Consider the following 26,195-nt stretch of genomic DNA (forward strand, 5'->3'; position numbering starts at 1 on the left):
AGGCAAATGTATTAATATATGCATTTAAATATAGTTATTAAAATATCTGTAGCTTTATTTACAGCTAACATCTTATCTTTGTCCTGTATGCCCTCATTTGTTCTCAAGAACAATCAAGGACTGAGAGAGAATAGCATCCCCTCTAGGTATAAATGCATAAATTTATTTTGCTTCCACTCACACGTGAAAGGATTAAAACATTGTTACCCACAGCTCCATAACTTTCCCAAAGAGTGGATGCCAGGGGGCGAGGAGTTAGAGACTCTGAGTCATGCATGATCTCCACCCATCTCATCAAATAAACTACCAATATAAGTGATCCTTGTATTTGCTAACCAAGCTCACCATTTGACAAGTCCCCTAATGTGCTCCCCTCCCCCAAACCATTATCCTTAAGGTCCTCCTAGAGTTAACACTGACCCCAACCATAGTAACCTAACATTTACTTATTTCATTATTTCACATCCTCACCATCCCTCTCTTAACGGGACTACTGGGTCCAAAACTAGGTATTCTCTACCCCCGCCTTCCGCCCCCAGTGTATTTATTATTCTCACTTAACTGTTAAGAGCTTGAATAGTTAAAAAAAAAAAAAAAAAGAAAAAGAAAAAAATTGCCTCAGGAGCATCCCCGACGCACACCCACTTTGCCTGGGGACGCCAAAGGTTTAAAAAACGCCGCCTCGGGTCATCCACTTTTACGGCACCCTCCCTTCGCGTCTTTGCTTGTCGTTATCAGCACTGGTTAAGTGCCCAGGTTCTGATCTCGGACTAAACCTCATGATCTTCTGGCTCGGGTTCTGTGAACTGAGTCATTCTGGCACGGAGAATATTCCGTGACTCAGCAGGCCCGAAAAGGAGGATGTCAGATCCAGATAATTTCGAGTCTTTTAAAGGCAAGCTGGGGAACATAAACAACACAGTGGAAGAATTTCGCAGTGGGTCTGCGTACCCAAGGGAAAAATGTCATTCCATTCCCAGCCTTTTCACTTCCTTCCTTGCGCCTGTTAAACGACTGGTTATACTTTACTTCAGAGGCAGGAAATCGCTTCAGAAAACTCATTATGATGCTGCGACCAGGCCCTATATTCTCCGGGGACCATGTCAGCCCCCTGACACCCCGGGACCGCTCCTCGGAAAGAGCTGGAGCCGGCCCCGAGCGGCAGGGGGCATTCCCGGGGCGGCCGGCTGGGGCGGAGAGCCTGCGGGCAGCCCCCACCATCGGGTCCCTTTGGTCCCTGGCCCGGGGTGCGGCCGGCTGGACACAAGGACTGACACCTGGCGGGGCGGGGATCCGCGCTCTTGCGGCCCAGACCGGCGTGGGGCCCAAAGGCCGACTCCGAGCGACCTCACCCCTCCGGCGTCGCCCCTTTAAGGCCCCCTCCGTTACCCCCTCCCCTAATCCTGAGTCTTCCGGGGACTCGGCGCCAGGGGACCCGGGCGCCCACCTCCCGACTGGGAGCTGCCTCTCCGCTGCCTTCCTTTCCCTCCCAGCATGCACCGCCCCGCCGCCCCTCCCTCCCTCTCTCTCTCCCCCCCCCCCCAACTCCTCCCCCACCCCTCGCGCCTCTCAGGGCCCCTCCCCCGCCGATCGCGCGCCGCGGGCTCGAGCGCGAGATGTCACCGCCCCCGCCGCCGCTGCCGCCGCCGCTGCCACCGCCGAGAGTTGCCGGGGCGGACGCGCAGTCCACCGCGCGTGGAGAGCGGGGGAGCGGCTACGGGGGCCGCGGGAGCTACTGAGAAGACGCCGGGGTTGGGCTTTCTCCTCGGCCAGACCCCACCCCACCCTGCCGATCCCACCCCCTGCTCCTTCCTCCCCGGGGGCGCGCGCTCGGGTACGCGCTCGGAAGTCGGGGGTCGGTGGCGAGTGCCGGCTGTGTCCCGGGTGGGAGAGGGAGGCGCGGAGGCGGCGCGCGGGGCAGTGGTTAGCGAACCGCGCAGTTCTCGCCAGGGGCGCCCTCCGGACCGCCTCTCCGCCGCGAGCCGCCGCCACCGCCCGTCCGGAGAGTCCGGCCACTGGGCCCCGAGGCTCAGCCCGCGGAGCGGCCTCCGAGGGACGCCGCTGCGCGAGAGGAACGCGCCCGCGCTCTTGCCTTTGCCGTGGCCCAGCGCGCGGGCGGCGGGATGAGGGGCAGCAAACCGGCCGCGCCGGCGCTGCGGCCGCGGGGCGGCCTCTGGCGGGTGTTGGCTGTGCTGGCGGCCGCTGCGGCCGGCTGCGCCCGGGCAGCCATGGACGAGTGCACGGACGAGGGCGGGCGGTCGCAGCGCTGCATGCCCGAATTCGTCAACGCCGCCTTCAACGTGACCGTGGTGGCCACCAACACGTGCGGGACTCCGCCCGAGGAGTACTGTGTGCAGACCGGGGTGACCGGGGTCACCAAGTCCTGTCACCTGTGCGACGCCGGGCAACCCCACCTGCAGCACGGGGCAGCCTTCCTGACGGACTACAACAACCAGGCCGACACCACCTGGTGGCAGAGCCAGACCATGCTGGCCGGGGTGCAGTACCCCAACTCCATCAACCTCACGCTGCATCTGGGTAAGCGGTGACGGCCCCGTCCCCTACTACTGCTCACCCCCTCGCCCAGCCTGCGGGGCCCAAACAGCCGTGTGGTGGCTCTCTGCTCCCCAGCATGGGCCACACAGAAATTCCCTTCTCCATCTAGCACTTAACATCCCGCGAGCCAAGATGCTTCCCGCCAGCATCTCTCTGTTAGCTTTCCTAGTCTATCAATAACTTAGCCGGATTTTCGCCCCCTTGATTATTCGCCATTTCGTCTGTTTTGGTCCCTGTTTCCTGAAGCGTTAATCAGAAACCCCCCTCCTCGCTTGTCCACCTTTAGCACTTTTACGTTGTTTGAAAGTCTTTCTCTCCAGGGTTGAGGGTGATTGCTGTTTGCTCTGCTGAATAAGCTAGAGAGGAAAGGGTCTAAGTTAAGGGGATTTGAGGGGAGCAAATGACTTTACTACCGCTGTTGCCTATGTGTAATTAAAATAGTTCACTTTTAAAGTTATTGTTCTTTAAAGTTGTTCAGCTTTAATTAAGGGCCACAGAGCGATTTCACTGATAATCCTGGTACAGACAAAACAAAAGGAAGTATCTGCACTCACTGTAATTGTTGGGTACAGTTTTGTCCCTGAGTAAAAAGGCTCTCCTCACTGTCTTTGCTTTTGCTTTGATTCAAAGCAAGTGTAGAAGCATGTGTAAGTGACCTTTTAGAAATCAGGAAAGGGATGTATAGAAAACTTCATTGCTGGGTGGTGGACGAGGATGGACATGTTTATCCCCAAGTATTAAAAATCATGTTTGATCTGGGTCAGTTTTTCTTCATCGTTGAAATATACAAACAAGCAGAATGATTCGTTATTGTGTTTAACAGAGTAACATGCGTGAGAAACTGGCATTGACGGGTAGAGCTTCAGTCCCGTTGCAGACCAGTAGCTGGTAGTAATGAACTTCCAGAGCGAACAGCGTGCCAAGCCATTCTTCTATCAAAGCAGTATAATTCTATAAGGCTAGTAACATTATTTGGGGAATCTTTGAAAGGAACGTTTGGTAGACACATGGTTCTTTTGGTCGTGGTTTTGTATTTTTCTTTCCACTGCTCTCTGATACATTAAATTTTATGAAAGCGTCAAGATTCTAGAGAAAGTACTTCGAAAAGTGGAGCTAAATTACTGTGTGTGGAGCAAGTTTTAAAAAACAGTATTTAGCACCTTTGTAGTAAATATTTTATTTGTAGGCAAGTCATTAGGAAGATGAAACTTTTCAAAAATAAGTTCATAAACTGGAACTCTAAGGCACCTGTTTTTCAGAGATGGAAGAAATAAACTGAGTTCAGTTTTTCAAAGGTATTGGAAACATGGAACTAAGCAGTATCTTGGAACAGGTGCCTTTCTAAAGATTCTGCAAGAGACCTAGGGCCTCCTAAGACTTCGTGGGGATGCTCTTTAGCACTTTTCTCCTAAGTGTTGTATTTTTAAACTTGGCCAAGATTAGTTTTGAAATCTGTATCCAATTATTAAAAAAATTTTTTTTGTCTTTTTAAAGCTTCTGTGTTGAATTTTGAATGCCCACAACGTCTTATTTTATCTATTTTGAATTATTAAAAATTTCAAAGCAAAAGCACAGCCTTGATGTCTCAAATGCCTGAGATTTAACTGAAAATTTCTGAATAAGAATCTCTTATTTAGGTAAAGATAGGACTGTCAATCTGGACCTTCTGAATTTTCTGCTGTGAGCACTATGTAGCAAAAGGTTATTTCAGGTGATGGTAGAGGAAGGTAGATTACTCAGTGATTACTTCTCTATTACAAAGATAATGTGTTAGGTAAGATAGTATCCTTCAAGTTAGGTTGCTACTACTGGGAGGCCGATATATGAGCTTTGGGTCCTAGTGATTAAAAAGCTCGAAAGATTTTTTACTCTGAAAATGTTATATATGCTTGAACTTGTTTTGCTGAAAAATTCTTCAGTTTTGGGTAACATTCTTGCTAAATGAAGTTCATAAAACTATAGATTTAAAACTTCTAAGTAAATAAAAGTTATTTAAAATAGTTTTCATACAAATACTGTAAGAACATTTACTTGAAGATTTTTAGATAGACAATTTCTAAAAACTTGACTAGAAGTTATTGTACTTGATGTTGCATCAGAAATGCTGTCCTGGAGGAAACTGTGTGTGGAGAAGATGGGGAAGGGGAGGGAGATTTGTGTGTAGTCGCTTTGATGTCTCAGTCTCTCTCTCTCCCCTCTCTTTCTTCATGACAAGGATATATGTATTCATGAATGTTATGATCTATAACTTAATGACAGATAGGCAGGGCTTTATGTATTATTGTGTGTTTCGATATTCAGCATATTCACTCCCTAACTCCAGTTACTCCATGGGCTCTAGCTAACTAATTATTTCCCATGAATTCAAGGACCATGACTGTTTGTGCATCTATTAAATCTCCCATCCAGTTCAAATTTCACATACCCTTAAACAAGTGATGCATATTGCGCTTTGCCCTTTCAGAGCATGTGAAACTCGAAGGGAGTAGTGTGAAAGAACTAGGTCTAGCCACCACTTTTGTAGCCTTCCTTTTGATGTTGAACTTTAAGCACAGTAAACTTTAAAATAAGCAAAGTCAGATCGCAGTTAAGTAGTCACAAGAAATATGCATATTTTGCCAGTGATCTTAAGACTTTTTTTATTGTAAAAGTAAAACATGACATAGTGAATTAAAACAGTATAACGACTAGTGAGTCTCTTCATCTCCATTTGCTAAGTTGCCCCAGAGACCGTCGCTCACAATTTTCTACGTAACCTTCCAGAAACATTTCATGCATACACATGTATGTATAAAATTACACGATCATTTTAACTGGTACCTTTTTTGGGGGGTGAGGCATATTTTAACAGATGGCAAGTACAAATTAGGTGATTGTACCATTATCATCACTTGTACAAAAGCCAGGAAAATCAGCATTGTTTCTGTAAGCGGCCATGTCTTAAGCACCATATACAGTTATCCAGGGTACAGGGTGCAATGTATCCTTAGATATAATGAATTAAAGTTGCTGTGGGCATCAGAACTGCATTTTCTGCCTATTGTGGAGAGAAATCTCAGCAAGGCATCCTTTTCTAAAAAGAAGTCTTTCTTATTTTGCCTTCCACTTCTGGATCTTCTCTCCTAACTTCTATATGAATTATTCAACTGCTTTTTAAAAGTTTGGCTTTTGTGTTTTATAATAAGTTATAATAAGTTTTGTCCTTATCAGCGGAGTAGTTGATAGTAAGATTGTATCTGAGGATTTGCCTTTTATTAAGCAACCCCTTTAATTAACTTGATAGTCACTGTAGATGAAAACTTGGCAGACTGGGTCTTGATCTTGGAGGAAGGTAGGTTACCCTCTTCCTAAAAACAATTAGATTAAGGAAGAGAGTGCTTATAAAACCAGCTCAATGAAAGTTTATGGAACTCCTGAAATTTACACCAAGACCAGATTGGTGTCCAAGCTCCTTATAAGCTTTAGGAACAAACAGTGATTAAATGATGCTTTTAAACTGTATCTAAATATTGTTTTTGTGTGTCTAAATCACAATAATTGCTATATAAGGGTATTACATTTTATTCTGTTTGGTCCTCTTAGTGTGTATTTAACATGAAACAAACAGCAAATTTTTTTCCCCGGGAATATCTTTGTGAGGTAGGTTCTGACTCTGTTAGAACTCTGGTGACTTCACTGTGGTATTTGTGCACCCTGAGGGGACACTATTTTAGTTTGTCTTACAAAGGCCTGATTTACATTTTGCAGGTTTCAACTTGAGGAGTTAAGGAGCTCTTCTTTAGTGGCCAGCAGTTGGTGAACACAGTTTTATAAGGTTGCTGTTGGCTGTTTTCCTGTTCTACAATTCACTGCTTTTTCCGTAAATAACTTTTTCATGTTTCGAAAGCATTCAGAAAAACAATTTACACATGAGGAGAAAATTTGGAACTATGAGCTCCCCTCCCCCCATTATTTTGTCATTGGCCACATTTGTGGGAGGGATAAAGTTTGACTATTTCAATTCTAAATCCTTTTAGGAAGTTGGACATGCCTTTTGCTATGCACTCCTTTCCCTGTGCATACATTCTCACGTTACTCCCAAATATTCTGCAAACATATTTTAAATACCTACTAAATATGTGGTGCAGTACCTGATAGAAAGGTGTAGAAGATTGAAGGTCCATTCTTCAGAAGTTTATACTCTGTTAGATGGAATTTTCATACCCAGATGTAATGCCATTACAATAATAAATCAGAAGTTCCTTTATAATATTTTACAGTTTATAAAGCCTCCAGTTTATCACTGATTAGATTTTCATAACTCAGTGAGGGAAGGCAAAGATGAGGGTCCTGAGGTTGTGATTTGCCAAAAATTATGGTGGAGGTAGGTTTTTGACTCAGTCTAACATACTAGCTCCTGCAGTTCTTCGTTTCTCTAACAAATCTCTCAAAAGAATGACTAGTTTATTCCAGGGCAACTTTAAAATATCAATACAAGTTCATGTACATACTGATTCAGAGATACTAGACTCCCTTGGTTTTCCTCCTATTCCCTCTGTTCCTTTTCACTTACTGTTTCTCGATTCCTTTTTTTTTTTTTTCATGCTACTCACTCTTCCTGAATGAAGTCCTCTAAATCTCAAGGCTTCCATTACTATTTGCAAATCAATAAATTCTAAATTTGTATCTTCAGGACAGCTTTTTCTCCATGTGGGACATGGTCAGTTTGGTATGCCCAGAGGCCATGTCCAAAACTAAATTCATTCCTTATTGTCTTATCCAGTTCAAAGCTGTATCTTAATGAACAGCACTACTGCTTGTTCCTGAGGCTCTCAACCAATCTTTTGCCAAGAACCATGCTTGATAGGCTTTCATCAGTAAAGATTACTCTGTTTGGCCAGCAGATAGGATCCACTGCTGGGTCTCTGGGCAGCTGTAACTCCACCACTTTCTTTCCCACCCATCCTTACTACAATCTGCCCAAGACTCCACTTTCACTTCCTGTATCCAGCCATATGTCTCTTGGATCCTTATCTTTATATCTGCTTTACTGTAACCCCCCATGGAATTTCACCTTGATTACTGCAACAACTTGCTAACGAATTGGTGATCTTTCTGCCTCCAGTTTTGCCCTTTCTATTCAGGCAGCCATCGCTTTGGACTGAGCAATGGTTCTAAAATGCAGATCTGATGATATCGTTTCCCAGCTAAAAATTCTGCAGTGATTCCTTAAGCCTTTAGGATAAAGTCCAGATGCCTTGGCATGGTGTATAAGGTACTTTAGGATCCGGACCTTTATAACCTCTAGGCTTATTTTTTGTCATTTCATGTGCTTGAAGGGCTGTTTCTTTGGTTTGGAACACTTCTTCCAGGTGTCATCACCTTCAGGAATCCTTCCCCAGTTTCTTTCTCTCCCTGGCCTGGATTAGGTGTCCCACTCACACCACCCTGTAGGTATCTGCCACAGCACTTATCACATGGTATTGTCTTGTTTCTTTACTCGTCTGTCTCCACTTCTAGACCATGAGGTCTTTGAAGGCAGGGTCGGGGACTTAGTCATCTTTTTAGCTTAGTTGAATATAACTAACATTAGTTAATTGCTTGCTATGCCTCAGCACCATACAGATTCCTGGGTGTATAATGATTCATTGGACATTGCCCTGACCTCATGGAACTTGTGGCTTAGATGTGGAGACCTAGGTCTCTAGCCTGGGGGTAGGCAAATTATAGCCCACAGACTAAATCCAGCCCTGGGCTGCCACCTATTTTTGTATGGGCGATGAGCTAAGAATGGTTTTTACATGTTTAATTGGTTGAAAAATCAAAAGAAGAAAAATATTTTATGACACGTGAAAATTATATGAAATTCAAATTTTAGTATCCATAAAGTTCTATTGAAACACGGTCAAGTTCATTTATTAACATATTGTCTCTGGCTGATTTTGCACTACAGAGGCAGAGTTGAGTAATTGTAACAATAAGTCCTGGCCCACAAAGCCTGAAATGTTTACTCTCTGACCCTCTACAGCACAAGTTTGGTGACGTCTGCTCTAGACCTATACATTCAATGTTATATAATAAGTTTTTAGGTAAAAGGTGCACACAAAGAAAGCATTCACTTAACCGTTTGGAGGGAGGCTGGAGGGTTTGTATCTCTACTGCTTAACAACGTGTCTGGCATAGCGTTCAGTAAATATATGAAGAGTGAGTAAATAAATGAATGCCTGAATTATAAGAGGTCCCAAAACACTGCACATTAATTTATATTCTTCTCAGTAACACTTTTGAACTTGAGTTTATTTTCATCAGTGCCATCTCTCCATTTTCTTGAGATTTATGCCACTGTGAATGTGGTACCTGGTTGTTTTATTTCTGTAGCTTTATAAAAAAGTACTAAGTTGGGTATGGAACTGATATGGAATTGGAAGATCTGTGACTGTCCTTTTTTGGTGTAAAAATTAGACTTTTATATGATTTGAAGTCAGCTGGATAAATTTTATGAGTAAACTACTTGCTCAGGTTTGAATCTCGCATGTGAATATGTTTCTGAAATTTTAATGTTATGTTGTGTTTTTTCTTTAGAAATGGACATAACTTTTATTTTAAAATATATATTCACATGTTTATTGTTGAAATAGACTCTAAAAGGGTATTATTAAGCACTTGTGGAGAAGGGTTGCAGTGAAATATCTTATTTGCTTATTGTGTGTGGCATCATTTTTAGTTTATTTAATTGATTATGGGTACACTCAGAAGACAGGCATACTGAGGTATGCCTTCTCTGCAGGATAGTGAAGAACCACGTTAAAGTGGTTAGACAGATGAATAATAACCACTTATTTGTCTAGAGTTAACAGGCAGCAGAACCAACAGATGCTTCTTTCCTTGTTGCTTGTTTCCAGTGTACTTAATTGAGAGCTCTACTGCTGGTCTGTTTGAGTTTTAGGGAAAAGTGTCAAAGTTTAGAGCAGAACTGTTTATTTTTACTGCCCAAAATTCCAGAGAGGATTTTTTAAAATAAGGGATTAATCTGTCCCTTATCTTAAATTGTCAAAGGATAAAATTTCAAGATGACTGTGTGCAGGTTCTATTACTTTGCCTGTTTCTTGCCCTAAGATTTGTAAGAGGACCTTGCTAAGATTTGCAGGCATCTCCTTTCTTGTAAAATGATAAAGTTCGATGTTTGCTCATTTGGGCCTAAAACGGACAGCTTGCTAAATGCGGTTAGCAGAAAACTCATTTATAGAAATGTCACTGAGGTTTTAGAGTATCGTGCCAGACTGTGGTGACACTAATTAAGTACATCTGCTTTTCTTTCCATGGGCTCTTCCAGGAGGCCAGCCTAAAATAACTGGGTCCAGTCAGCCTGGTGCCCTATGCAGCTACATATTCATGAAATAAAATAAAGCAGACTTATCTCTTTCTTAGACAATGGCGCTCTCAGATCTTTTGTGGCAAAGCTGGGAGATGAATTAGGGGATTTACATTATTTCTTTTAAAACTTTAGGAGTTTTAGTCCCTCAGCTCCCTTCTTTTACTCTTTGTTTCCAACTGCATGGCTGCTTCCTATTATATTGCAGTCAACATTGGATTTTTGCTGTATCGTCTTTTTTTGTGTTTTTTTGGTTATTTTATCTTCTTTTTGTTTTGAAAGTTTTTGGAGATACGGATTCAGAATCAACCTCCTTCACATTTTTTTTTTTTTAGTTTCTTGAAATAAAAAGTACAAGTGGTCTTGTATAGAGTTAGGGACTCAATGAATTTTGTTCATGATGATAAATCACATTGTATGTGAAGGTTTCTGCTAACCAGAGCGATTGCCCAAGGCAATGACTACAGAGATGCCTGTCAGTGTTTTCAGAGACACAGCTAGTAATCAGTCTTTTTTTTTTTTCTCCTTTATAGTTCCCACTTTACGTTCTGTATCTTGACCTGCATGGAGGTTACAAAGGTGTATACATATGTACAGATTCAGAGCTGTACATTTAATATTTGTGTACTTTGTTGTATCTAAATTATTCTTCAGATTAGAAAAAAGAATTAAAAGTTTCAACCTATTAAAATACAAAAAATAAATAGGTGATTTTGTTAGTTTAGGGTACAGTTTTGGTTTAAAATAGGAGAGCACAGAATCTAAGACATAATCATCTAAGTTCTATTTCTCGTACGGTCTTTCTACCCTACCAGCAGTTGCTGGCATCAATAGGCATTAAGAAATGTTTTTTGAGTGAAGGGACACAAAACAAGCCAACCAGCTGATTTTCATTGAGGTATCAGCTGATTTTACTTGAAATACCTACAGAGTGCGTTCAGAAAAGCATTCAGGTGAGCTTCATGGTAAGTCTCAGGAAGTGGAGTGTGGGCAGGTGTGCAGGAAGAGCAAGTTCTCTTTGCTTTTCTCACGACTACCTTTAACCAGGTGATGGATTTGGTTGGTGCTTGGTGGTTTGAAGTGATAAATGGTAAGTTTGTGTTTTGGGGGGCAGGTTTAGAGAGTTCTCTAAGAATGTCCCTGTGGCATGTGCTTTTGTTACAATGTCTGGTTTTTATAAAATTTGTTACTTAAATTCTACAGTGAAAACGAAATGTTCCACATATTACATAAAATGTATAATGTGAAGACCCCATCTTCCTTCCTTTGACATGTTCAAGGTAGTGGCTTCTTCTCATTGAGCCGTTTAGAAATAATACGTTTGGGACTTCCCTGGTGGTGCAGTGGTTAAGAATCCGCCTGCCAGTGCAGGGGACACGGGTTCGATCCCTGGTCTGGGAAGATCCCACATACCACGGAGCAACTAAGTCTGTGAGCCACAACTGCTGAAGCCCACGCACCTAGAGCCTGTGCTCTGCAACAAGAGAAGCCACCACAATGAGAAGCCCGTGCACCACAACAAAGACCCAATGCAGCCAAAAGTAAATAAATAAATAAATTTATTTAAAAGAAAAGAAATAATAAGTCTGAAGCTTGAACTGTGTTGTGTGGCTTTCTTAGAGAAGTGTATGAAATTTTGTGAAGTATTTCCAACTAAGTGAAAAGACTTACCCACTCAAAATGAGGTGAGCCTATTTGATTGTGATTTTAATTAGTTAGTGGGCAAAGTTCTTTTGTAAATAAAATTCTTATTTTGCTGAGAAAATTCTTCTCTTATGGGCATTGTAACATGGAATGTGTAGGTAATATTGTTGAAACACTTTCTTTATCCTCAGGTGATTTGTAATGTGTTTTGAGGGGATAAGACAAAAACATTCATGTACAGAAAATCAGTGGGAGAATATAAGCACAGTAAACATAATTCAGTTGAAACTTTTTAAAGTGCTGAGGGAATACCTGCAAAGCACTTTGAAGAGTGTCGATGGCAGTCAACCAGGAAGAGCTTCTTGGGTCTTGAAGAAGAGTGGTAGACATGAATGGAGGACTTTCCAGGAAGGGTGATTTGTTTGAATAAAGGTCTAAGAGTAACCAGATAATGGTGAAGGCATTGTTTGCTTTTCATGGAGTAGTAGAGACTTGGAGGATGGTTTCTGAGGAGATGCGGATCATGAAAACTGGGTAACAAAAGAAAGTAAATTTCCTTTCGTTGAGCACCCCTTGGTTGCCTCTTTGAATCCTTAAAACAATCTTGAGAACTACTGTTACCCCCTATGGATAGTAATATGACTGGTGACTGCTCTGAGGTAGAACAGGTTGAATTTAGGTTGGAATTCAGACCTGCTGTGGATAGATTATGCCCTTGCCACTCTGCCATGTTAGAACAAGCCTGGTAAGTGACGGAGAACTGTAGAGGACCTTTAATTAGGAAGTGAAATGAAAGTATACCAAACCAAAGGACTGAGTCTGGTTTCTCTGACAGATCTCTGCTTGAGCTCTGGATTTGGAGTGCTTCTTTTAAAAAGATCTTTGCACTTATTTGTGAAAAACAGAGGATTGTTAGCAATGGGAAAATACTTATACTTTGGGTACTTATACTAGTTTTATATTTAGCTGTTAACGCTTCTAGGAATTTCTAAGGAATTTATTGAATTTCAGAATGAGATTCTGTGTTTTGTCAGTGTCTAATGATAGGAAAAGTGTACCACATACCCTGTTTCCTGAAGGGTGGTCTGGGGAACGCCACCTTATCTCCTTTCTGCCTTATCCATGACTCCTTTCTGGTTGTTGAGAATGGCTGAGTTAGTTCAGTTGCTTACTTTATCTGACATCCTTAAAGATAAGGCTGTCAGGGCCATCTCCAGGTTCTACTTCGTTTCCTCTGCTTCAAGTAAATTCTAACTCTTACTTGGTGGCCTTTTTGTTGTTCAGGTTTGCTAACTGAAAGGTCTAACCACCTTTTATTGATTGATAAATAACTACTGTGGTCCCAGGAGATTTCTTTGTCACTGTTTCATCTTTCAGGCTCAGAAGTGACTTCCTTCACTTTAATTTCTGTATATGTTAGTTTATAAATCTACAACTCTATCTATCTTATCCGTGTATCTATCATTCACTCTTTATCTCCTTAGTTTCCCTAGAGCATTCCTGAGCTAAGGTTCAAGCAGGGGACTCCTAGATATCTTAAAATTAAAAAAAAAATTTTTTTTTTTTTTGCTTCCTCTCTGAAGAAGGGGGTTACGTTTCCCACTTAGATTTTGTATTTTGGGTTTCTCCCCCACTGCGTACTACTTCCACTTCTACAACTCACGATTAAGTATTATTGAATCACAGTCCTGCTTTCTTTACAGACCTGCTTTGTCCACATTGCATTTCTGTGATACATGTGGTTACATCATCACATCCTAGTGACTGATGATATTTAAATTCACATGCTCAATTTTATTTCTTATGGGAAGAATGACACCCATTGCTACATTTGAGGCCGAGTATTGGGCTTAAAATGCCCCCGCCCCTTTTGCCAGTTGGTAAAATACAGAAGCATAAGTATTTTCTAAGGGCTTTTCCATCAACTTTCTTCAAAGAGAATAAAAGGATCTTAAGTATTTCCAAGAGAAGAGCTTCACAGGTTTTGAAAAGGGGGTCATGACAGCTTGATGAAAACGAGTTGAACAGCTTTTACTGAGCTTTCTGTTCATTGGCAGGGACTGGGAAATGATGTTTTCCTGCTCTGGCAGCACAAATCCTGATTAGAAACAGGAATGGTCTGCACAGATGTTCTCAAAATCTGAGATCATCTTATTATCAGAAACTATTAAGAAATAAGTTATAGTAGCTTGGCAATGTAAAATGATTAGATCTAGAAATGGATTTTGTTTTCTGACTCTATCCTGTACAACATTTAGACCTTTAGTTTTCTGGAATGTTGGCATGTCTGGACTTTTGAATATGTGGCTAACTAGAATAATTTTGGAGTTGGAAGGAAACTTAGGAAAGTTTAAGCTGTAAAAAATATGTTTTAAGGATGGGTCCTGGTTTAATTTACTTAATCTCTTACCAAAGAAGTTAGGGTATAGTTGCCTTGGTTTAGCAGTTTATCTGTGCTTCAGTGTTGCTGTTCCTCCCCTAGTGGTTCCTTCTCCTATGGACCTTATTCTGATAAGACTGGTGACTTGTCCTGTTGTTTTGGTGTCACTAAGTTTTTTATTTTTTTTAATTAAAAAATTTTTTTTTCATTTAAAAAAAATTTTAAATAAATTCATTTATTTTTAGCTGCGTTGGGTTTTCGTTGCTGCGCGCAGGCTTTCTCTAGTTACGGTGAGCGGGGGCTACGCTTCGTTGCAGTGTGCGGGCTTCTCTTCTTGTGAAGCACAGGCTCTAGGCGCGCAGGATTCAGTGGTTGTGTCATGAGGGCTCAGTAGTTGTGGCTCGTGGGCTCTAGAGTGCAGGCTCAGTAGTTGTGGCTCACGGGCTTAGTTGCTCTGCAGCATGTGGGATCTTCCCAGGCCGGGGCTCGAACCCGTGTCCCCTGCATTGGCAGGCGGATTCTTAAGCACTGTGCCACCAGGGAAGCGCTAAGTTTTTAGATTATTACTATTATTTAAATGCCAGATCGTGATCTGGTAGAGATGAGCATCCTGAAATTTTCATTGAAGTTGTGTTCTTTTTGGAGGTGGGGAGAAACATGAGGCTAAAGGTGAATATTGTGTGGGGAGAGACAGTTGGAAACCAAAGAGCAATTGTCTACTTTAATTGCTTTGGTCATGTGGTTACCCCTTCATGGTAAAGGGGTCATGTTCTGTGGGGTTGAGCGTCTAGGATTAACTTTCAGAGTGTCTCTATGCATAGTTGTGAATTTATAGTGAGTATTTTAGATAAGTTCATGGGATAGAAAGTCTATCGAATACCAAATTCTTACAACTCTATTACAGATTATGAAAGTTTGTGAGACCATCTGTAATGCAGCTGTAATAAAATTTGTTTACTTTATCAGGATTGCTTTAGGGGCTCAAGCTGGTTTTTTTTACTACTGTTTTCAGCATTTTTGCTGCTTGGCAAGAAATAAGTTAGCATCAACTCCTGGTGCAGTTGGAATCATTCAGCTTTGCGGCCATTCTGATAAAGCTTTGGTTTTATACTTATGCCCACTTTAAAGTTCTTATATCCTGGCACAAGGCATGGATGGTAAATCTAGGGTATCAGAAATAGACTGATTCTGGAAATTAACATACTTTCCAGATGTTTGGAGAATGTAGGCTTGTTTTCTTTGCTGCTTTTTGTGTGTTCTTCTGTGTGTATCTATATCTGTGCTTCCCTGTGTTTTTATAGGAAAACCTTTTGGGGAATGGGGAATCTGCTTTTTGGACTGGGAAATAAAATAAGTATTAAATTTTTTTGGTGAAACCTTTGAGTTGGTAGTGCCATTGCTGTGAGAGAAAGGAGAGGCAGCTTTGTTCCCATAAGGGAGACTGTTAGGAAGGCTGGTGTTGGGGTGAGACTCCGTGGAAGTAACTAAAAAGACTTCTTCACATCTCCAGTGATTTTCAATTATGAAATGGGCCACGAATGCTCTGACTCAGCAGCCTTTTAACCATGCCTGACTAAATAGACCTTGTTTTTGAAATTCACAGCAGTGTCAAGATCCCTGCTGTCTTTTTGTCCATCCTGCTAACACACAGCTGTTTCTGTTCATAGATCATTTTGTGTTCAACTGCCTGGTTACTTCCTCAGGTCCCTTTTATGGTGAATAATGGGCACATGGGAGTTTGAACACCCAAGTGTGTGGTTATTCAAACAGGAAGTCTCGAGGAAGCACAGTAACCTTGTCAGAGGGACAAAAGGTGGAACGGGAAAGGGCATTGATTTTAGGCTTAAAACATCTGCAGGGAAACATCTGACAGTTTCTGAGATATGGACATTCTGCAGCTTACAAAAGGGATGGTTTATTTGGAACTTGTTTCATTTTTTTTTTTTTCAAACATTTGGCGTCTTAAGCCCTAATCCATGGCACAGAAATGGAGGTGAAAAAAGAAGCAGTGTGGCATCATTGGCATTAAAAACAGGAAGGAAGCTCTGTGAGTCTTGGAAAGAAGGTGCGACAACTCATCTTTACCAGAGGTAACAATGAGGCTGTACCCAGGAGCAAGCAAACGGGTTGGATTTGACAGGGACTGCAGGAGCTGATGTGGTTGGATTGGATTAAAAGACGATTTTATACAGAGCCTGTGATTATTGAGCACTGGAAGAATATGAGATAAAGAAGAATGTGAGTTGTACATAAAAAACGTGTGGTCTAGTGGGAGAGCGAGCATGTGTATATCGACAAATATACTCTGAGACAAAATATAAAGTGCTGTAAAAGAAGGATAAAAATTCCATGTGACTGCAAAGAACTGATTGTAGCTGGTCAAGATAAATGACTTCCCAGAACATTTATCTGGTGACCTTTCGGATTTCTACCAACCTTGAGATTCTTTGATTATATGATGGAGGATTTGTTAGAACAAGTCAAATAAATCCTGATTTTAGATTTAAAAATGAAAATTAAATCTGAAAGTTAAAGAAGGGTGTAGCACTGCATTGACAGCAGTTCATATGATGATGCAAATGCTAAAGAAAAGAAGTCAGTTTTTGGCTTAATTAGTGGAAGCAGTGGTATTCAAAGGAGTACTAGGTATGTTCATTGTGTGATTGGAACTCTGCCCTTAAGTTCCAGGCATAGTAAACATGTTCAGACAGCATGGGCCCTACATCTTCTTGATTCCTTACTTTGTTTGGTTACCTTCTAATTGTCCTTCAGAACTCATGGCAAATTTCAGTTTCTCTGGGAAGATTTTGATTTCTAATTCCTCCTGCCCCTCCATAGCATTTGCTGTCATGTTGTTCAGTGCCCATACATTCGTTGATTTCTAAAAATCACTGACCATATTGCATGCCTGTGATGTGAGAGGTGCTAGATTGTATTGTTTTCTTTCCCCCCTTAGACTGAATTCATTGAGGAGAAGATGAATTTGTTGATTTCTTAATTCATTCGCAAATATTTATTAGTGCCTGTTATGTAAAAGGCACTGCAAAGTGCTGGAGATAGGACAGAGAGGAAGACCTAGAGCTTAACTCCTGGGTGAAAAGCATGCAGAACAGAGGACCTGCCCAAGGAGGGTTCCCTTGGCTTTCTTTTTTTACGTTGGCTTATATATTCCTAGTGTATAGCATAATACCTTTCATTTAGAAGTAGGTGCTCAAAAGTTTGCTGAATGAATGAATTCCTATTTCTGTGAGGCTACAGCCGCAGACTGCAGATGAGGGTGAGAAATGGCAGTTTTGTTTAGGTTTTCCCAGGATGGAGTTTGCCTATTACATAGGGTTGTTGAAATTGGACAGGTGGAGTGGGATGGCTAGTCCATGCTGTAGCTTCCTCACCAGTGCTGTTAGGTAAAAACTAAGCCATAGTAGTAAAGAGCCCCAGTGATAAAGTAGTTCAAGAAACGTAGAGGTTTCTCTTTCATGTGGTAGTCCTGAGTGAGCAGCAAGGTAGCTCTGATCCACACAGACACTCTGGGCCCCAGGGTCCTTTCATCTTCATGATTTGCCATCCCTTAGGGTGCTGTCCTCATGTGTGTGGTTGAAGCTGAGTGATAGCCACCTCTGTCTTCCAAGTGGGAGGATGCTGCTGAGGCGTGTATGCCTAACTCTCAAGACTGAGGCCCGGCAGAGGTCCGCATCACTGTATCATCTGCCACTGGAGAGCGTTTAGTCACCTGGCCACTCATATGTGCAGTGGAGGCTGGGAAATGTAGTCTGGCTGGGCAACCTTGCGCCCAGCCACAAATCCGTTACAGTGATGGAGGGTGGCGGGGAGGGGGACTGTTTTTGGCAGGTGGCTCTGGCATGTCAACCCTCTACTGTGGTATTGTGCGTGCCACCTCCTGTGCTGGAGAATCTTCTCTTTCCTGAGTTTTGGTCTTCCTGAAGTATGTTCTTCAGAGGATCCCATTCTGTGGCCAGCAGTTTTAGGAAGTGGATCTAGAAAAACTAGCAAACATGCTGTCTGTAGACCTTCACAGCCTAGGACTTCAGGAGAAGAGCCTCTGAAGAAAAGGGGTGCCTGCTCGTCCTGCTCTTCTCAGTGTGCACCATTCACTCCCTACCTTTGCACAATTCATTTTATTCTGAGACTACCAGGTTTCATCCCCATGGTCCCCTCCTGACACTGAGATCTCACTGTGTTAGTGTTGGGTACTTACACCGACCGGCTCTGTATCAGATTCATCTCAGAGGAGCACATCCTTGCAGAATCATTAAGTCTTGATTTACTTGACAGTAGTGATCATGTTTACCTTCGGCTGTGATGGATGAAGCAAAGCTGTTTGAAAATCCAGATGTGTTTCAGAAACAAGAACTCCAGAAGTAGTAAAACAGTGCCTATTGTTTGTACCACTTACTGGTCACTTGAACATACAGTCTTATTCTGGAATCTTTTTTAATGTGTATTTATCTTTTCCTTCAACATGAGTTGAGTTCATTGAGGGCAGGAGCTGTATTTTAACCATTAATTAGGTCAGAGACTTAACAGCCAGGTCCTCAGTATCTCTGTGGTGAAATGTATTCATACTTTTATGAACTAAAGGCTGATTAAAGGCTATAAGGGCCTCACACTAGTTTAAGTCACGTTTTGTTGTCAGATATTATGAAAATCCTCTGCTGTTTAGAAATTTTTGGATATAGAATCATAGATAAAGGATTATGGGCTGTATCACATTTGATTATATGTTATACCACTTTTACAGATAGTGATAATAGAACTACTAAAGACTACGTAAAAATTTGGCACATAATAGGCATTTGATAAATTGGTTATTATCTAAATGATTGAATAAAAGTCCATTTAATAGGAACTTTTATTTCATTGAAAGGGTGCATTTTAACAGATGTATTTTAAGACGATTTGAGTGGATGGGTTATTAAATTATGGTAAGAGTATTTAGAATTCCAAATAAAGCATTAAATAAATGTTTCAAAGAAGTAGTTTATTTTTTTGTTTGTTTGATTGTTTTTTGTAGAAATGCAATTTCATCTCCAACGCCTCTGTTAGGAACCTGGCTGCATTAAAGCCATTTCATTCGAGATACTTTTTGAATTGGAAGTTAATTCTGATTTTCTTCTTGTTCCTAGAAGCATATGATTTCAGTGATGTCTGTGTCCTTACTCTCTCCACACTTTATGCATCTCCCTCCCTATCTACCTACTTATCACAGCTTGTTTTTCTTTCTGTCCAGTTGCTTTAAATCAGCAATAAATCAGTGTCTCTAGGAATCTTTAAAGAATCACTTGTATTGAGAATGACTATATAAATGGTTATAAATGATTGCTTTTGCCTCTAGGGTTCTCTCAGCTTGGTTTTTGCTTTCTAAAAGATTGTGGTCTCCTTGAATTGACATCATTTTTCTTAGACTCATTGTCTTTATTTGCTCAGAGTCCTTTGCCATCACCCTTTGCCTAAATATATATCATGTTGTCCTCTGTGCTTTATCACCCCAGTTTCTTTTGGAAGGAAATTGCCTTCTCTAAAAATTCTTTTCCACATTCTGGAAGTGTGAGACAGTAGCGCTTATTGTATCACTTATTGGTCACTTGAGCATACCATCTTGTTCTGGAGTCTTTTAAATGTGTACTTATTTTGTTTCTGCATATGAGCTCATTGAGGACAGGAGCTATGGGTCAGCAACTTAGAGCTAGGTACTTGACTTGTGAAATCGTAGGCATTTGAATATTCTTCGATTGTCTTGAATCAGAAAACTCCGTTCTGAACTCATGAGAAGCATAGGGCTAAATTCAATAAATATGTCCACAGACTTTTTGGAAAAGTGTTTGGAAGAGGTGTGTTTACTGATCTTTGGAGAAAGTCCACAGAGCTGTTTTCTCAGAATTTAAGGCATCATCCTTGTTGTGGACAGTAAAAATAGAAGGCCTGTCTTTTTGTTCTGATGAACTTTCTTTTAAGAACCGAAGAATAGCTGAGACCAACCATAGTTTTGTTTCTTTTTGAGAAGCCTTGTGCTCCTTTCCAGGATCCACGATGCCAAGTTAAATACCTTTCTTTTTTTAGGAGAGCAGAGTTTCTCAGACTGAAACTTTTAAGAGTTTCTGTTTCGCTAAGGATAGAGCACTTTAAAGTAGGTGTTTTAAGTTCCTTCTTCGTATTGTTTGAAGGTTATTACAGTGTAATACTTCTTGTAAATTCTTAATACTAATTGCCAGTGAATCCGGAGATTATTCCTCAAGGAGGAAATCCTGTTGTCATCTAGGCTCGTGGTCCTCAAGTACTCACCAATAACAACTTGAATCATCTGTGGAGTTTTTTTGTGTTTTATTTTGTTTTGAAATACATATGGTCAGCTGTGGATTACTGTGAGGTGTTGTTTTGCACTTACAGGTAAATGCAAGATGAAATAGATAATTACGTTGTTTGTACAGCAGATACTCTGTTTTAGTGTACAGAAATCTGGAGTAGAAGTGAACACTTCTCTGTGAAGTATTTGAGTAGCTCTAGGAGCAGTTCTGCCCACCCTCCCACCCTAGGTATCCACTACCCTGGGTTTTATGTTTTATTCCCTTGCTTTTAAAAGAAAGTAGTTTGTCATCTCTAGACAATGTATTGCTTGCTTTTGAGCTTTATAAAAATGGTTTATATAGTCATCAGTACCTTGCTTTATTCACTCAATACATTTCTAAGGTGTACTTGTAATTCACTGATTTCCATTCCTGTGTAGTATTCTATTGTGATTATACTACAGATAATTTATGGATTATTCTGCTGATGGACTTTTTTTGGTTGTTGTTATGATGAAAAGTATTCTGTGAACATTCTCACATGTGTCTCCTGTTGCTTATGTGGGAGTCTCTCTAACTGGGTTGCTGGATCATAATGAGTGTCTTCATTTTTATGAGATAATGCAAATTGTTTCCCAGAGTGGTTGTGCCTGTTTAGATGCTCACCAACAGTGTTAATAGACCGTCGATCCACATTTCGTATTGTTAGAATTCTTAAATTTTGCCCATTTGATGGTGTAAAATTATATCTCAGTCATTTTATTTATAAGGGCTAATATCTTTTCATGTATTTATTGGTCTTCCATATTTCCTCTCCTGTAAAATGTCTCTTCATGTTTTTTGCCCATTTATTGATTTGCCTGTTTATTGATTTGTAGAATTCTTCCTGTATTCTTGATACTAATCCTTCATCAATTATGTATTATCTGTATCTTCTACCAGTGTGTGATTGTCTTTTTATATTCTCTATGATAGCTTTTGGACAGAATTTCTTAATTTTAATGTGTTAATTGATTTGTGTGTTGTCTTTATCTCCTAGGACAAATCCCTTTCAAACTTATTCTTCTATTTTAGAAATATCCTAGCTGTTCTTGGGCCTTCGCTCTTACACATAAATGTTAGAATGAGGTTGTCAGGCTCCTCAGTAACCTCTATTTAGATCTTGATTGAAATTGCATTGACTTTAGGCATCCATTTGGGTTGAATTGACATCTTGAAAATTTCAAGTCTTTCTATTCATGAGCATAGTATAATTTAGGCCTTCTTTAATGAATTCCAGTAATGTTTTATAATACTGTCCATGTGAATCTTGTCCTTTTTCTGTTATAATTATTCCTGGGTACATTTTTGTTGTTGTTATTTTAACTTTTTTTTCTAAATTACATTTTCTATGTCTTTGTTGCTGGCATATAAAAATGTAACTGGTTTTTATATATTGATCTTATACCCCTTGCTTAATTCTCCTATTAATTCTAATTACTTGTCTTTAGACTCTTTCAGTTTTATATGTAGACAGTCATCATCTGTAAATAATAACAGTTTCGTTTCTTCCTACTGACCTTTAATTCTTTTATTTATTTTTTCTTTTCTTTGCTGTCTACAACAATATACAAAGTTCCTGTTTAAACATTCCCCTTAAGTACTATGAGTTTTACAAAGCTTTGCTAATTTGATAGATGAGAAATGTTTTTATTTTAGGTTACATTTCTTTTGTAATTGTTGAGGCTATTTTTTATTCTGTTGCATAATATTTATTTCTATAAGCTACCTCACTTCCTTTTTTTGTAAAGAGATACGGTATTAATACAAAATCTTTTTAGCTTAGTTTCTATTTTGGTATTTAAGCACTTTAAGGAATGTTTTGGCTACAGGTTACAGTGAATTAAAATAGCTCAAATTTGGGAATTCCCTGGCATCCCAGTGGTTAGGACTCTGCGCTTTCACTGCTGAGGGCCCCAGGTTCAATCCCTGGTCAGGGAGCTAAGATCCCGCAAGCCACGCAGTGCGGCCAAAAAAAAAAAATTAGCTCAAATTTAGTAATATACAGTTATTACTCACCTCTTTGGTAAAGTAGTCACCAAATTAGTTGTTATTCATACTGTTTGGCATAAGTAGTATTTTGGATAATGAAAACATTGCTACTTATAAAATTCACTGAAGACTTGATTAGAACATTTGTTTCTCTAAAAAACAAAGCAATCTGTCTCAGTGGCAACTCCAGGAAGCACTGATAAAGGGACCTGGGTTTTAATTTGTCTTCCTAACTGAATCACCCTTGACTTCAGAGTTTGATAAATTTCTCAAGCTCCTGAGATATGTTAGGCCAGTTGTCATGGTTTTGCTATATCATTAATGTGGGTCATATACTTTAAGCTCTTTTCCCCTCTTTAAAACTGTCTTAATACACTTTGAAACCTTATTTATCATCTGAGAGGTGGATTGGATTTAGAGGTTTTGGAACAAAGAATGGTGACTCTATGGGAATCTGTAGAATGATTGTCTTGTACAATGTAAAATGTGATAAATCTGAAGTTTTTTTGAGTTCTTGGGATAGATAAGCCTCATGGATTCAGCTGTAAACCCCAGAGAGGTGGTCCTCAGAGGAGAGTGTGGTACTGTCCCTTTAGGGGTATGGAGTGGACAGGAGCCAGAGGGGATGAAGTGGGGAGGGGAGGCTGTCCCACACAGCAAAGAAGTGTCCAAATCTTGCCCAACTTTGTGATTTCTCATGGGACATTTATGCTATTAAAAACCCAGTTATAAATATCTGAGCCTAGAATGTAACTTTGTCTTTATACATAAACACAGTTTTTTTCCACATAACTTTATTACACATAATTTTCCATGAATACAGCCACCATGTAAATAAATAGTTTTTGAGCTTAGCAAGAGGAAAGTCATTTCTCTGCCAAGAGTGCCTCTCATGGTGTTCACGTTGCCCATTCGGCACATGTGTAGATCACACTACGTTCTAGCACTCGCAGTCAGAGTGATTCTGTGTGCATATTTGTATATTTAGCCTCTTTTTTCTAAAATATCAAGTGTCAAGAAAAGTGTTGATCATATTCAGTTGAAATTTTGGAATTTGCTTTTACAGCTTTTCCTGCACTTGAATAGTTACCAACATGCCTATCCTGCCAACATGTTTTCTCTTCTGGAGTAATCAAATCATTAAGATTAAGCGAATATTTTACAAGGAAACATGCTGATAAAGTTGGCTGAGGTATATCATTCTAACTCATGTTCTCTACTTTGACAGTCTGTAATTTGTCCTGACTTGTTATACCTATTCAGTTGAAGTGATATTTCTCTTTTTCTTAGAACACACAGGTTAATCTGGTGTGTTACTACTTTTGCTAACACCAATTTTTATTGCAGTGTCCACCTATACCTCTGCCCCTTCATTTTCTGTATGTCTTGTACAGAATGCCATCCAGTCCTATTTTTAAAAATGCAAACTTGGGACTTCCCTGGCGGTCCAGTGGTTAAGAATCTGAGCTTCCACTGCAGGGGGCATGGGTTCGATCTCTGGTTGGGGAACTAAGATCCCGTATGCTGCAGGGTGGCATGGCCAAAAAATAAATAAATAAATAAATGAAAAATGCAAACTTACATGTTGTAAGTTGATAAAAGTGTCTGATGGCTTTGTTATGCCTTCTAGTAGTTATCGAGCTTTTATCTATTGAAATGCATATGGTTCCTTTTAGTTTCTGCTTTACATTATAGGTAGGGCTACACACACACACACACACACACACACACACGCACACACACACACACACACACACACACCCAAACTTGGAAGTTAAATGTTGTAGATTATATAACCTATGGATTTCATTTTGGGATGTTGAAGGGAAGGAATTACAAAATATTTGCTATAAAGTGGGGCTGGAGTCTGTAGGCTTGAGAATCATCTTACAGCAATTCATCCTCACACAGGTAGTCTTCTAACTGGTCTCCTGCCTCCGATTCCCTCTCCCATTTTTGAAATACCAGCTGTTACTTCCTCAAGTGTTATCTTGTACTGTTTTTTGGTATATGTATTGTCTCACCATTTGGAGACATTGATAGGCAGGGACTGTATCTTAGATTTCTTTGCATCTCCAACATTAATGTAGTTCTTTGTGCCTAGTGTATACTCCAGAAGTGTTTGCTGATATTTTTAATCTGCTTTTCCCCTGTTATAATAGAAACTGAATTTGGAGAAAGTTCTCCATGCTTCCTTACTCTTTTTTTGTTGTTGTTGTTATTTTGGTTTCTTTAATTAAGAAAAATTTTTTATTGAGGTACCATTGTTTATAACATTATATAAGTTTTATGTGTACAGCATTACATTTCCGCTTCTGTATACCCTACAGTGTGCTCACCATCAAAAATTTAGTTTCCATCCATCTAAGCTTTTTAGTCTTAAGCTCTGAGTAGTAGGGTCTGAGAGTATCTGTTGCTCTGGAAATTCTCTGTCCTCTGTCTCCTTTTAATGTGAGGTAGTCAGATGAATTTTTCTTCACCTGGGTTTTAAAATTCCCTGTCTTGAGTAGTTAGCAAATCATGGCTGCCTAAGATGCAGCTCTGGTTTTGGTGGTTAGGATGGATTAAAGATGAGCATGAGTGCTTTGACACTCCTCCCTCTGCATGTGGGCTGGCCTGTGACCCAGCAGTGGGATAGCAGATGTGGTGATATGCCAGTTCCAGACTAAGCCTTTAAGAAGAGTGGCGGCTTCCACCTTGGTCTCCTGGATCCTGCTCTGCCATGGAGAAGTCTGACTACCAAAACTGCTAGGCTTGAGAGGACACGGGTAGACACGCTGGTGGGTAGTCTCAGCAGTGTCCAGCCTTCCGTCCATCCCCACCAAGGCACCAGGCATGACCAGCCCAGCCGAATACTACCAAGTGACTTCAGTCAGTGCCTTGTGGACTGCAAGAATCTCCCAACCGAGTCCTTCCCAAATTCTTGACTCTCAAAATCATGAGATATAAAGATGGTGGTTGCTGTAGAGTACTGTGCATTGGAGTAGCCTGCTGTCAGCAATAGATAATTGGGCCGGTTGTTGAGTCTCTGGGGTATCGACTTGGAAAGCCTAAGCTGTTTCTCCCCCAAGGGGAATCAGCCTTTATTCCTTCTTGGAATTGTTGCATAAAAAAAAAAAAACAAACCTGTGGACTTTCAGCAGAAATTGCACTTCTGCTTGGCTTCAACTAGAGAGCAGTGGGAGAGGAGCCAGAAGTATCCCGAGGCTGTGCATTTTTGTGTGAGAACTGAAGCTTGGCAAAAGTTTCAAACCAAGCTCCTATCATGGGAATCTTGTGTCTGAGAGAGCAGACTCTTTTATGGTCAGTATCCTTTTGTGGCTGCTGAATGAGAGGCAGGTGCAAGAACCCATCTTTAGGATGGTCTGAAGGAGAGCCATAAATGTGGCTAACACTAAGAAAACAAGCTGTGTTCAGATTCTTGGTACCCATAGGTTCCTGCCATTCCCCGTGACCAAAAAGCTTCCCTTTCATTTCCTGGCAAAGAAAATGTGCATCTCCTGGTGCCATTAACCATAGCCTTAACTATCACTGTTTCCTTACAGGTGTCCAACTAGCCTACCTATCCATTTTTATGCAGCTCTCATGCCTTTTCTTTGCTGTTCCCGCCTCCTTCAAAGGCACCCTAGTTTCCACTCCTCGTCCTGTCTCTCCCAAACTTTGCAGATTGATATTCTATTCATATTAAAAGGCCAATTTCAGTTGCCTTCTTTTTATTACCATCTTTCATTTCATTTCTCCTACTCATGTCCCTCCCCCTCCCTCACCTTGAGCACAGTCAGCTTGGCTTTTTGGGTGTTTGTCTTATATCCCTTCGTATAATAGATTATAAGCAGTTTGAGGACAGAGAAGTTCTTATTCGTTCATGATACATAATAGTGTTCATTAAATTATTTGGATTAACTAGAGACCTTTTCTATATTTGCATTTT

At 40.7% G+C, this 26,195-nt stretch overlaps 1 protein-coding gene across 1 annotated transcript in view; it reads left to right on the top strand.

The window, feature by feature from the left end:
- The first annotated feature begins 2,030 nt into the window (after positions 1 to 2,030).
- Positions 2,031 to 26,195, top strand: part of LAMC1 (laminin subunit gamma 1) — a 121,142-nt gene continuing 96,977 nt past the window's right edge. Inside the window, exon 1 of the mRNA XM_068541376.1 lies at positions 2,031 to 2,538. Coding sequence (XP_068397477.1) covers positions 2,124 to 2,538 — 415 coding nt within the window. The 5' untranslated portion in view covers positions 2,031 to 2,123. The remainder of the gene's footprint in view (positions 2,539 to 26,195) is intronic.

Source organism: Eschrichtius robustus, chromosome 3, assembly GCF_028021215.1.
Source record: "Eschrichtius robustus isolate mEscRob2 chromosome 3, mEscRob2.pri, whole genome shotgun sequence".
In the NCBI taxonomy this organism is placed as follows: domain Eukaryota; kingdom Metazoa; phylum Chordata; class Mammalia; order Artiodactyla; family Eschrichtiidae; genus Eschrichtius; species Eschrichtius robustus.